An 11,496-nucleotide genomic window follows, 5' to 3' on the forward strand; every position below is an offset into this window, starting at 1 on the left:
TAATGACTTTCTTGTCTCCATGTAACAAGCATTTATTAAGTGCCAACTGCCTGCCATGCACCTGGCCAGCCAGTAGGGATCAAGTATTGAACAGAACAATACAATTCCTGCCCCCATGGAATTTTCATCCTGGTGCTTCAGTCTGTGTCCTTTCTTAAGATTTTTACTGTCTCAGAGCCTTACTTTCTAAACTACAACTCAGAGAATTCCAAGTAACTTGCAAGCCTAGAATATACAGATTATAAAATGTATGAGTTCGTTAGTAAAAGCGGAGAGCATTCATTCAACAAGTATTTATTGGGCATCTATAGGTCTGGTACTATTGATGGTTTTGGAGATTGAATGCCAAACAAAGTGGTCCCCACTACTAGAGCAGAGTTTATTTTAAATTAAGCAGTTCAACCCCTTGAAGCCTAAGTAATCCAATTTTGTAAAATAATATATTACCTTGCTAATTTAGTATTTTTTTTTACTTGTCTTTGTTAAACAAAAAAGAGCAGTTTTTATTTTTTTTTATTATTATTATTTTTTTAGCTGAGCCATCCTGCTACCTGTTGGCAGCTCAGCGGCTGCTCAGCTCGGGCTGGACTCGAACTTCTGTTGCTCAGAGCTCAGACTCTTGAGCGAGCTCTTAACCAACTGAGCCACTCGGCCGGCCCCTAAAAAAGAGCAGTTTTTTATTTGCCCAGGTTGAGCCGTTAAAATGGGTGTCAGCTTACCTTCATAGATAGAAGGGAAATGTTTCCCAAAAGATAACTTAAAGGAAGTGTTTTAAAATCTATCTGTAAAGACTGAAACGCTAGTTTACCTTGCCTCATAAACTAAGTTTATGTACATACATGTGTAGGCAGCTTTGTTCTTTTCATTTTTTACAATGTTTGGTAACAAAATTTTTTTTTAACTTCAAGATGAAAATTCCCCAATGGTGTCTTAAAAAAAAAAAAAAGATCTTCAGGCCATTATATGTGGAAAAGACAAGACTTTTAAGTCCGTGGAGTTGGACGCATTGTGACACCCCACTTGGCTAACAGGGAGAGGCTGCCATCCTCACCACCAACCCTTCTGTTTGAAGGGCTGCAATCTACCCCTACCCACTTCCCAGTGACTTCTGTGGAAGTCCATCTTAGATGGGTAGAAATTATGGTCACTTCAAAGCATCAGCTTCAGTTGGGATGTGGGCATAGTTCCCTGCCCTACAGTCACATCTTAAGAGATTTGGAAGAAGGTGAAGGTAGAGTCTTGCTTTGAAAAAAGTTGGAATACCCTTTGTATTGTGGCGCTAGCCACTAAGTGTGATATCATAGCCATCAGGATCGCCAAGCCAAAGGAGGGAAGAAGGCACTCTAGGCTCTTTGGAGGGTAATGAGAGGAGAGCCTCATGTTTGGAAAATTCTGTGAATGATAAGGAGTGGTAGTGGGTGGAACAGGAGACGGAACACAGACAGTGTCTGGAAAGACGCTCGAAAGAAGGTGCAAATGTTAAGTAAACCACTTCCGTCCCTGAAGACAAAGACGTCATGATCAGCTACAATTAATAAAATGTCCTGGGATTGGCGTTTGTTCTTTGTCTTCAGTAAATGATTCCATTTAATCTAAATTGCTCTCTTCCGATTTCATTCAGGAGTGGGAGACCATCTTTGCTTTATAGAAATTGGCTTTGCCTGGCCGCAACATCTGTTTGGGACAGCAGTGGCCACCACGATTATCCTATTTCATACTCAAGAGTTATTGCTGTTGTAGATGAATGGATCCAACCAGTTAGACTATTGTACAAGCTGAATTCCTCGCCACTGCGGGGTGCCAGGCATTTGGTTAGCAGCTGTGGCTGCTGCTTGCTGCTTGCTGCTAAGGTATGAACAAATCACCCCACTGACAAACTGAGCTCAGGGTGGTCTAATTAAAACAGACACCACTTGGATGCAACTTCACAGGACCTTGGAATGCGGAGGGATTTAGGGGTCATCTAGTCCAACCACCCACACGTTTCCAGGGAGGCCTGCAGAAACTAAATCACTCCTGCCCCAGCCTGAAAAGACAGACGCACCACATGCGCTCCCACACGCACGTCCCAAGATTCTGTTCCATACACTCAAACTTTATTGGGTTGCTTGGGTGGGGCCAGAGAAGAGAAAGAGGACAGAGCCCAAGGGCTAGTTTAGTAGGGGTGGTTCAGGGTGTACTCCATGATGGTCTTGAGCGCCAGCCATGTTTCCTGGGCCGTGGGAATGATCTGGGAGGCCGGCAGCAGGAAGCCATAGCGCCCAGTGTCCCGGAGCTCGAAGGTGTAGGAGTACTTGATGCCCTGGTTGTAGGTCCAGTCAATGGTGCCTCCACTGGCTCGGTCTGGGGCAGAAGCAGAGACGGGAGAGCAAAGGTCAATTTGAAACATTTCCATGAGCCAGGCTGATGGTCCAGAGCCCAGAGCCTCTGCAGTGTTGATAGCAGTCAGCGTCTACTTGGTGCCTAATGTTGACCAAGCAGCGTGGCTTCCTCCCAAGACCTCCCCTGAAGGGTCTCAGCCCAAGGGGCCCAGAGAGGCGGACCAGCAATGGTTCTCTCACTGAGGGATGCAAGAAAGTTCCTACGATTGCAAAAGCCCCACTGAAAGCTGCCTCCGTCCTCCAGTAACCACTTTGGTCAAAACTCCAAATATAACAGAGTTATGGGCTTGGGTAACCAGGATTTGTCCGCTGGGGCTGTGGTCTGCAGGTGAGAGTGCAAAGGGCCAGTCAAAGCAAAAGCCCCTTGTCTGTCTTTTCAGAGGAAACTTTGCCCAGATTTGCAGTTACCAGTTATGAAGCTGCTTTCAAATGGAGCAGGCAGCAACCCACTGCTCTATAGTCACATCTTAAGAGATTTGGAAGGAGCAGAAGGGAGCATGTCAGAATTTAACTCGACAACATTGAAGGAAGCAAAATCCTTTTGACTCAGGGTGGAAAGAGTTTCCAAAGAAGGCCTAGAGTTCAAAATCAAGGCCAGCTGGAAGTAGAATTGTGACCTGCTCACCCACCCAAACCTGGTTGCTCTGGGCAGGAAGTATGTGAGAGATACTTCCTCCTACCCCTCCTACCTCTGTTCCTGCCCCCTATTTCTTCAGTGCTCCTGCCTCCTGGCAGCTGGTAAACTTGGTGCGTTCCCTCAGGGCCCCACGGGACCTGCCGGCACCCCATTTGTCGCTACAACTCTGTGCTGTTACTTGGCTGCAGACATAAGGGTCTCCATGCTATTCTTGCTATTCCAGCAACACTCCAGGCCAGACCACACAGTAGGACCTTTGCTCTAGATCCTCTGCCTGGAAGCTCTCCCCCAGATAGCTAGCCTCTTGGCTCTCTTCCTCATTGCCTTTAACACTTGCCCAAATTTCACGCTGAATGAGGCCTCCCCTTTAACCTGAGGGCCTGCTCCACCCCCAGTATTCCTGAGTCCCCTCATCCAGTTCTAGTTCTCCTTTTGCCCCTAGCACTTATCACCTAACATACTGTATCATTTACTCCTTCAAGTTTATTGTCAGTTTCCCTGGCTAGAATGCAAGTTTTCTGATCTCTGCTTATTTTATTCCCAAGCACACAAACCAAGGCCTGGTGGATAGCAGGTGCTCAATAAACGTTTGCTGACCTAATTCCGTTTCGATACAGCAGTGTTCCTCCCAGGGGCACTGCATATATGAGTAAGCCGGGAAAAGAGAGAATGTGTTCTCTAACAGAAGGGCATTGGAGGAGGAGGATTTTTTTCAGTTGAATTTCTTGATGATGTAAAAATGCCAGCAGAACTCTCTTCCCCCTCCATGCCTGAAGCTGGACTTCACCCCAAGACAAGGGAACAGGTGTTCTCAGAGGAACTGACATGTTGGTGTGAAGGTATCGGAGAAGGCAGAGTTCACATCAGGAAAAGCCACTGCTGCCCCCTAAGCCAGCAGCGGTAGGCATAGCCAGGGGCTGTTCTCTCCTGTATTCCCAGATTTGGGCACCCTTGGCTACTTCCTCCAGGAGGGACACTCCCACGGGCAGGAAAAGCCAGCGGAGCTTCCTCCCAAGGCCACCAGCAGAGACCATGCACCCACTTACAGATTGCTTTGATGATGCTGCCATACTTGAACTTGGTCCCATACAGAGAGGACAGGGCCGTCACAGCATCCTTGGCCAGCTGATCCTGGAGAAAACACCAAGCAAGACCACCGGTCATGGCCAGCAATACTAGGCCTCCAGAATAGCAGGACCAGGCAGGGTGACCCAGGAGCATGCGCCCTATGGAATTGGGTCTCCAGACAAGAGCACAGGGCCTGCTAGGTCCTGCAGGACCAGCCCCGAAGCTCAGCAGCCCCACAACCCTCCGATCCTGCAGCGTGTCTGGCTGGCACTTCACTGTCCTTCAGTCACACTGCAGCTCCAAGTGTGACCTGGCGGTACAAACTCAAAGTCTAGCCCCGTCCCTCATTCTGCCATGTGACAGAAGTAACTCAACCACCCTGTGCCTCAGTTTCCCAGACAAAAAGTAAGGCTAGTCTACCTTGCCCCAAGAGTAGACTTCCCAAGCCCTCAGGTGTCCTGGGGGGAAAAGGGGTGCTCGGCACTGTGTAGGCCCTGGCACCTGAAGCAGGTCTGATGGATGAAACCCCAGGCCTGTCCAAAGCTGCCTTTGGGGTGGGAGGGCAAGCAGGGGTCAGCACATACCAGCTCATTGTGGTCAGGGGTTTGTTCTGTGGTGTAGCCATAGGGATACAGGAGGAGCTGGGAGTAGCTGTGGATGGAGATGAAGGCCTTGATGTTCCCATGGCTCTTCACAAAGTCCACAATGGACTTGACCTCCGTTTCGGAATTGGCAAACTTGCCGTGGTAAGTCTCCGAGCAAGGGTTGTTGCTGGCTCCAGCCTCTGTGGGAGGAGAAAGAGGGGTAATTGGTATTCCTTACAGCTAAGCGGTATGGCTTCCATGGCTTCCTGTTCTTTGCATGGAGTTAGGGGTGCAGGAGGGCTCACCCCACCCCCAGATGAAAGAAAGACCAGAGGCCTTTTGTAACCTGAGAGTCCCACAATCCCTCAATAGGTTTCAGACCTTAGTTCCATGGGGAGGAGCTTTCTCGTTACAGACAAGGGACCAGTAAGCCTCAGAATGCCACCTTCCTCACTGAGAGCCTCAAAAAAGGGCTCTGACATTCCTGCCACCCCCACCCCACCCACCTACCCAACCCTGCCCTCGCTGCAGGGGTCAATAAGACGAAGGAGGGTAGGAAGTCATTCTGGGTTGGCCCATCCCTGCTCCCCAGATCACACTGGGCCTTACTCCCAAAGCCGGCGTCCCAGTTCCGGTTGGGGTCCACACCAATGCAGGCGGAGCCAGCCGTGATGGATCGAGTCTTGCGCCACAAGCGGTTCTGAGGAAGGAATCAGACACTTGTCCATCACTGTCACCATGCTAGGCTGGGGCTCAGAGCCCACAGGGAGCAGTGTAGGCCGCAAGAGGCCTCAATCAACACAGAGCACCCTGACCAGAGCTTGGGTGTGGACGCAGCGTGGGATCACACACCACTTTCAACCGGTTGTCAGGGAGGAAGATCAGCAAAGGGGGCTTTTGGTTGGAGGAGAATGGAGGAGGCAAGGGATGCTGGTGGAAAGTGAAGAAGGCATAAGGTGCATCCCCTGCCCCCCACACACACACACATTTGATCGGTAGCATGCTGTACCTGCCATAAAAATAAAATAGAACTGGGACGTCAGGTCTGGGGCAGTGGGTCTCCACTGGAGACCATTTTGTCCCCTGATGCCTGGAGATTTGGCAATGTTTGAGAATGTTTCTGGTGGTCTCAGCAGGGTGTGTGTGTGTGGGGGTTTTGCTACTGGCATCGAGTGAGAGGCAGGGTGCTGCTAAACACTCTGTAGGCACAGGACAGCCCTCCCTGCCCCCCAAAGAATTCTCTGCCCAAACTGTCAAGAATGCCAAGGTTGAGAACCCTCATCTAGGGGGCCAGGTCTGTTTGCCCTTCCTTGGACTTCTGGAGGTTGAGATTAGGGGTAAGGAGCTTGTGGGCTCAGAGGCCAGAGGCCCACCTGGCTTTACCCCGAGAACAGGAAAAGGTATATACCTTGCTATGGGTGAAGGCAAAACCATCAGGGTTGGTGACGATCTCCAGGAAGATGTCCATGTTGTCAAGAATGGTGGTGAGAGATGTGTCCTGGCCATAGTCTTGGGTGATCTGGTGGGGGGTTGGAAGGGTGGTGGGGCCGAGTGAGCCAGGCCGGGCATCTGCCATGATGCGACGGATGCCTGCCCTCGGCCTCCCTCTGCAATCACTACTTCTGAATACGAAGGGGAGGCCAGGGCTTCTGCCGGCCTTGGACACCGAGGCCTTGGACATCTCCCCACACTTACCTTCTTTGCAAACCAGATCCCACTGGCCTGGGTGACCCACTCCCGGGAGTGGATGCCTGTGTCAATCCAGATGGCGGGACGATTGTTGCCCCCAGTGCTGAACTGGACGAGAAGAGCAGGGAAATGGTGTCACCTCCTTGAAGGGGAACGTGCCCCAGGCCAGAGGCCACCTGCTCTCTGGGTATCTCAGGCTGAGGCTCTGTTTGTGGGGCCATCATTCAGGTGGCGTGTGGGGCGTAGGGCTTGGGGCCTGGACAGGATTGGCCTCCTGCCCTCAGCCCTAGCATCCGGCAAACAGGACGCAGCCGGACTTCCAGCCGCCCCCCCTCCCGAACGCCCCGCCCATTCCACGGCTCATACACAGTTCTCTGTCGGAGGTCATAAACAAACTGTAAACCCTAGAATACTTTCCATAACATGACACTTGATTGGAAACATGTGGGTCACTTAAAAATTTAAATTGTGTGTACAGGTATGCATGGAAATGCAGACCTTTCCCAAATGCTGGCCTGGGAAGCTCCTATAACAGTGCGTTCCCTGTGACTGTGGGCTCACCCCCACACACAGATGTAAGGGGCCCATTTTTGCATCCATGCCATGTACACCCACACGCAGGCACCCCATTACCTTCAGCACGTAGATGGGACGACCTTCGTAGGTGCTGCCAATCTGGAACTTGCTGACAAGCTGTGGGTGCTCGGCCACCAGCATGTCCATGAAGCCATAGATCTGAGAAGGGAGGGGAGGGAAGGCCGGTTGTCATGACTTCCGGGCACGCGGATGCCCCCCTTAGCAGCTCCATCAGCTGGCCAGCTGCGAGCCATGGCCCAGACCACCCAGACCACCCAGGCCACGTGGACACAGAGCAGGTGCCACACACAGCCAGGCTGGCCCTGGCTCTGGCCACATTCTGTCAGCCGATGAAGAGCTTGGTGCCTACGGAACAGGACCCCGGGGCTCCCTCACCTCCTCCAGGGTGTGGTAGGTGGCGTAGTTAAAGGTGTCGGTGGTGCCGGCCCGGGCCTGGAAGGCGAATATCTGCTCCTGCTCCTCGTCCAGCAGTGACTGCACATCATCAATCATGATCGTGTACTCAATGCCATGGGTTTCCAGGAAGACTTTGACGGCCTGGGTGCTGGAGAAGGGCACTCGGACATCGATGGGAGAACCAGGCTGGGCAGGGCCCCTCCAGAAGTCCAGCTGTGGGGGACAAGAACTGGCACTGTCACCGCGGGCTGGGGAAGGGCCAGCCTGGGGGCAGGGGCTGTTGGAGTCTGAGTTTCCCATATAGTGGGGCATGGATGTTGGGGAAGAGGACGAAGAGAAACCCTGGGCACCGGACAAAGCCCATTGTGGTCAAGGAAATGGCCCAGGAAGCAGAGTAGGGGTGCTTTGAGACAGCAAAGGAGGTGCTAGAACAGGGGTCCCCCGCTTTGCTCAGAAGCTCAAGGGCACCCAGATTCAGGAACTGGGGGCTTTAATCACTTTCTAGTAGGCATCAGTTCCATGACTCTTTTCTGGGTGGCTGGGGACCCAAGCCCCAGGGACTGGTGGGGACCCAGGGTGGGTCCAGCCGGCCTGAGAGATACCCTGGGGCCTCAGGGAAGGCTCCCCCCATCGTCTGACCTTCAGGTGCTCCAGGTCCTCCAGCTCTGTCACCTTCTGGACCTGAGCTTCATCAGCTGCAGAGATTCGGAGCACCTGATGCCTAGGCAGAGTGGGAGGGGAGCATGAGGGTGTGAGCAGCCCCTACTGGCCGTGCACACACCTCAGGTGGGCAGAGGGTAGCAGGTGGTCTAGAAAGCCCAGGCTGGGCCTCAGTTTTCTGGCCTGAGCAGGTGGAAGCACAAGAGGTCTTAGCAATAGAGGGCCTGGGCTCTTCAGAACCTTCTGGACACTGCTGCTCTCCCCAGTCCCAGGTTAGACTCTATTTCTCTCTCCAAAGCCAGCCAGGCCTCCTCTGCTCTCCTCAGAGCTCAGTTTCTCCAGGGTTCAACAGGCTGTCCTGAGAGAACGGACCCCTTCTGCACCCTGGTCCCCGGTCAGCCTGCCTCCCAGGCTGCGCTGGTCTGCCCCTTTCTGGCCATCTTCCCATGCGTCTGTCTGTCCATCTCCTCTAGACACTGGCTAGAGGCTGAGCCCTCCCTATTTTCCCTCTGAGCACCCCCTCCTGCTCTCCACACCTTACCCCACAAAGTCCTCTTTGGCAAGGACTGCCCCCAGCAGCACACTCAAAATCAGCAGCCCCCTCATGCTGCAGCTAGTTGGGAAGGTCAACTGAGACTGGGAGAAGGTCCTGGGGCCTTTTAAACTCTCCCAGGACGGAGATCTCCGGGCTGTGCCCAAGAGTTGTCCTCCCCCCTTGCACCTGGGCCCTGTCCCACGCGGAGGGCGGGGTGGGAGTTCTGAGCTCTGACACCTTCTGACCCTCCCTGATAAAGTGACAGGGAGCAGGGCAGCTGGAGAGATAAGGTGGGTCTCAGCCCCTTGGCCACGCGGGGCCAGCTTGGGCTTGAAGGTCAGCTGGGTCTTAAGGTCTCCCAGCGGGAACCGGCTCAATCACAGCCCACAGCCCTGTAGCCCACAATGCCAGGCACCCACAGCTGGCCCAGGGAGTGGAGACAGAGCCAGGGCTCTGGAGTGGCCACACCAGCTGGGGCCTTGTGTGAGAAACCCCCTTCTCCCACCTCCCGCAGTGCCAGCTCTTTTGTGCTTGTGACAGAGCAAACTTGGACCCTCTGGCTCCATCCAGCATCTGTACCTGCTGGCTCTTCACCACTCTGGCTTTGTCCAGGGCTGCCCCTACCCTATGCATGGCACAACCCCCCCTAGGGTACAGCCCTTTCAAGGACACTTCCCAGCCCCGGTCCTACAGTCTCGGTGGCCTTGTGGGAATCAGGCCAAGAGCCCAACTCTGCCAGCCTTTCCCTCCATCCCCAGTGCTATAGGGCTCTGGGATCAGGGTTGCCCTTGATGGGAACTGTAAACAGGCGTCATCTGAGTAGGCAGTGTGGTGGTGGGAACGGGGCCAGACCCTGCTGGGACTGCACAGCGTACAGGAGAAACTGGAGCTCACAAGGGGAATTCTCTCTAGCTCTGAGGCTGACCTCATTGAAGAGACATCTAACGCAAATCCAACCTGACCCACAGGGGCCCCCAGGGGCTCCTGGCATCATCTGGGGACCCTGCTCTGGGTCAGGGCCTCAGGCTTGGGCTCTGACAACAGCCAAGGCGGCCTTTTCTGGCTTCCATCTGTCCCCTCTGCCTCCCTACCCCATCCCCTACCTGGCCAACACGCCTATGCCAGGACAGAGTGGCCCCATTATATTCATCCACAACTCTCTCCTATAAGTTTCCTCAGACCAGGAACCATCTTACCCATTCCCCATAGTCCCCTCATCTCTTCATGCCCTGCAGTCTTCTCAAGCTTTCTAATCTCTTCCCCACCAGGGAAAAAAGGTTTGGCAGAGTTTTCTTTAGTTTGCATTATGAAAACAATATTTATTTTTCTATGTCTAAATCTAAAGCTGTCCTATAATTTTGACTCTGTTTCATGTACACTACACATATTATGGAGGGGCGGGGGTGTTGATTAATTTTTGGGCCTTCTGCGAATTCCTTCCGCTAAAGACAAACCCACGAGAAAAGGGAGGCAGGGTGGGGAAAGGCCATAACCTTCCTAAGAGGGCTTCTTGCAGCCTCCAGCCAGCAATCTAAGGTGTCCAAGTCATAGAATCTATGTTCTTGAAAAGCTGGAAAAGATTAATTCAGTGCTGCAAACTGAAATCAGGGCCAGCACTGGCAGGAAGCTGAAAGCACAGTGACAGAGGAATTTAGGTCTCAGGTAGAGCCCCATGGCCCGGGTTTCTCTGAAGCAGCTTAGGAAGCTGAAAATGGCCCCTTAGTAAAGACCGGTTTTCTAGGATGGAACTTGGGGCAGAGGGCCACCGTTCTGCCTTCCCATCCCATGGGCTTGTCTCACATTGGTCCAAAGCAAGGGGCCAAGATGAGAGCCATCAGGCTGGGAGCTGGGAGAATCGGCAGAGCACCAAGGCCTATTAGCCTGAGAAAGAAACCACCGGGCTGGTGGTTTCAAGGACAGATGACCAGGTAAGTGCCGGCAGGCAAATAGACGGAGGCTGTACTGTAGCCACACTGACTACGGTTCACAGTGTCCCTCCCTCTTCCTGGTTGAAGAAACCCAGATCGTATGCGGGCATCACCCCTCAGGAAAGTCACCCATTCCCAGCTCAGGGACTAAGTTGAAGATTGGTCTTAGACAATCGAGGACTCTCATTCTCTTTTGCAAGTGATTGGTTCAAAGGTGGGCACGCGACCCAGTTTTGCCACTGAGATGTGAGGCGAGGCCAGCAAGGAAGCTTCTAGAAAATGTTTCCCCGCTTTTGAGAAGGAGGCCCCTTTCCCTGGATATTGTCAAGTCTGTTGACCCTCCTTTGGACTACATAATATGAAAAAATATACATTTCTTTTTTATCTGTTGGGGTTTCTGTAGTTGTTGTAAAAAGCATTCTAATTGATGCCCTTAGTAAACTTTTAAAGTGCTTGTATTGTCAGGAGACAATACAATCTTAGCCTAGGGAAACCTATGTGAAATGGAGAAAGACACCCCTCCTGCTCTGGGCAGACATGGTCCCTCATCCTCTCAGCAGAATGCCTTTGTGCAGTACACAAACTGGACAACTGTCCATGACAGCCCTGTTGCCAGAGAACGCCCAAGCATGGTCAACAGAGGCGCTAAGACAATGCTCAGAGACCCCCAAACCCAAACCTAGAAAATGGGTTGTTAAAGAGGCAGAAGAAGACCCAGTCCCCATGTCCATATTAGGGACCAAAAGAGGACAGTGGACAAAGGAGCTCTCTGCAGAGAGAGCGTACAGATGCGATCACAATGGCTGCATCCAGAAGCTGAGTGAGATTTCAGCTGTCTCCCTTTGGCAAGTGTGTTCAAGGTTGTATGTGGCACAGCTGTGTACATGGGAAGAAAAGTCTATGAGAGTTTATAGGGCAGCCAAGTGGCGGACTACAATGGGCATCTCTCATTTTCCCCATCCAGGATCCTCCTCCTGATAACAGCACCTCTTTTTCCCTTAGTGATGGCCCTTCCCAACTC

The 11,496-nt window shown here is 52.5% G+C and overlaps 1 protein-coding gene across 1 annotated transcript; it reads right to left on the reverse strand.

Moving 5' to 3' along the window:
• Nucleotides 1-2,061: 2,061 nt before the first annotated feature.
• CPA1 (carboxypeptidase A1) lies at nt 2,062-8,766 on the reverse strand. The gene is made up of 10 exons (XM_019646108.1): nt 8,554-8,766; nt 7,992-8,073; nt 7,332-7,565; nt 6,993-7,094; nt 6,366-6,467; nt 6,079-6,189; nt 5,280-5,370; nt 4,671-4,870; nt 4,065-4,149; nt 2,062-2,343 (listed from the first exon to the last, which is right to left on the reverse strand). Exons 1-10 carry the CDS (start codon nt 8,616-8,618, stop codon nt 2,156-2,158), a joined length of 1,260 nt encoding a protein of 419 aa, XP_019501653.1. The 5' UTR covers nt 8,619-8,766; the 3' UTR covers nt 2,062-2,155.
• Nucleotides 8,767-11,496: the final 2,730 nt, after the last annotated feature.

The sequence above is a fragment of the Hipposideros armiger genome, unplaced genomic scaffold (assembly GCF_001890085.2).
Source record: "Hipposideros armiger isolate ML-2016 unplaced genomic scaffold, ASM189008v1 scaffold_97, whole genome shotgun sequence".
Lineage (NCBI taxonomy): Eukaryota > Metazoa > Chordata > Mammalia > Chiroptera > Hipposideridae > Hipposideros > Hipposideros armiger.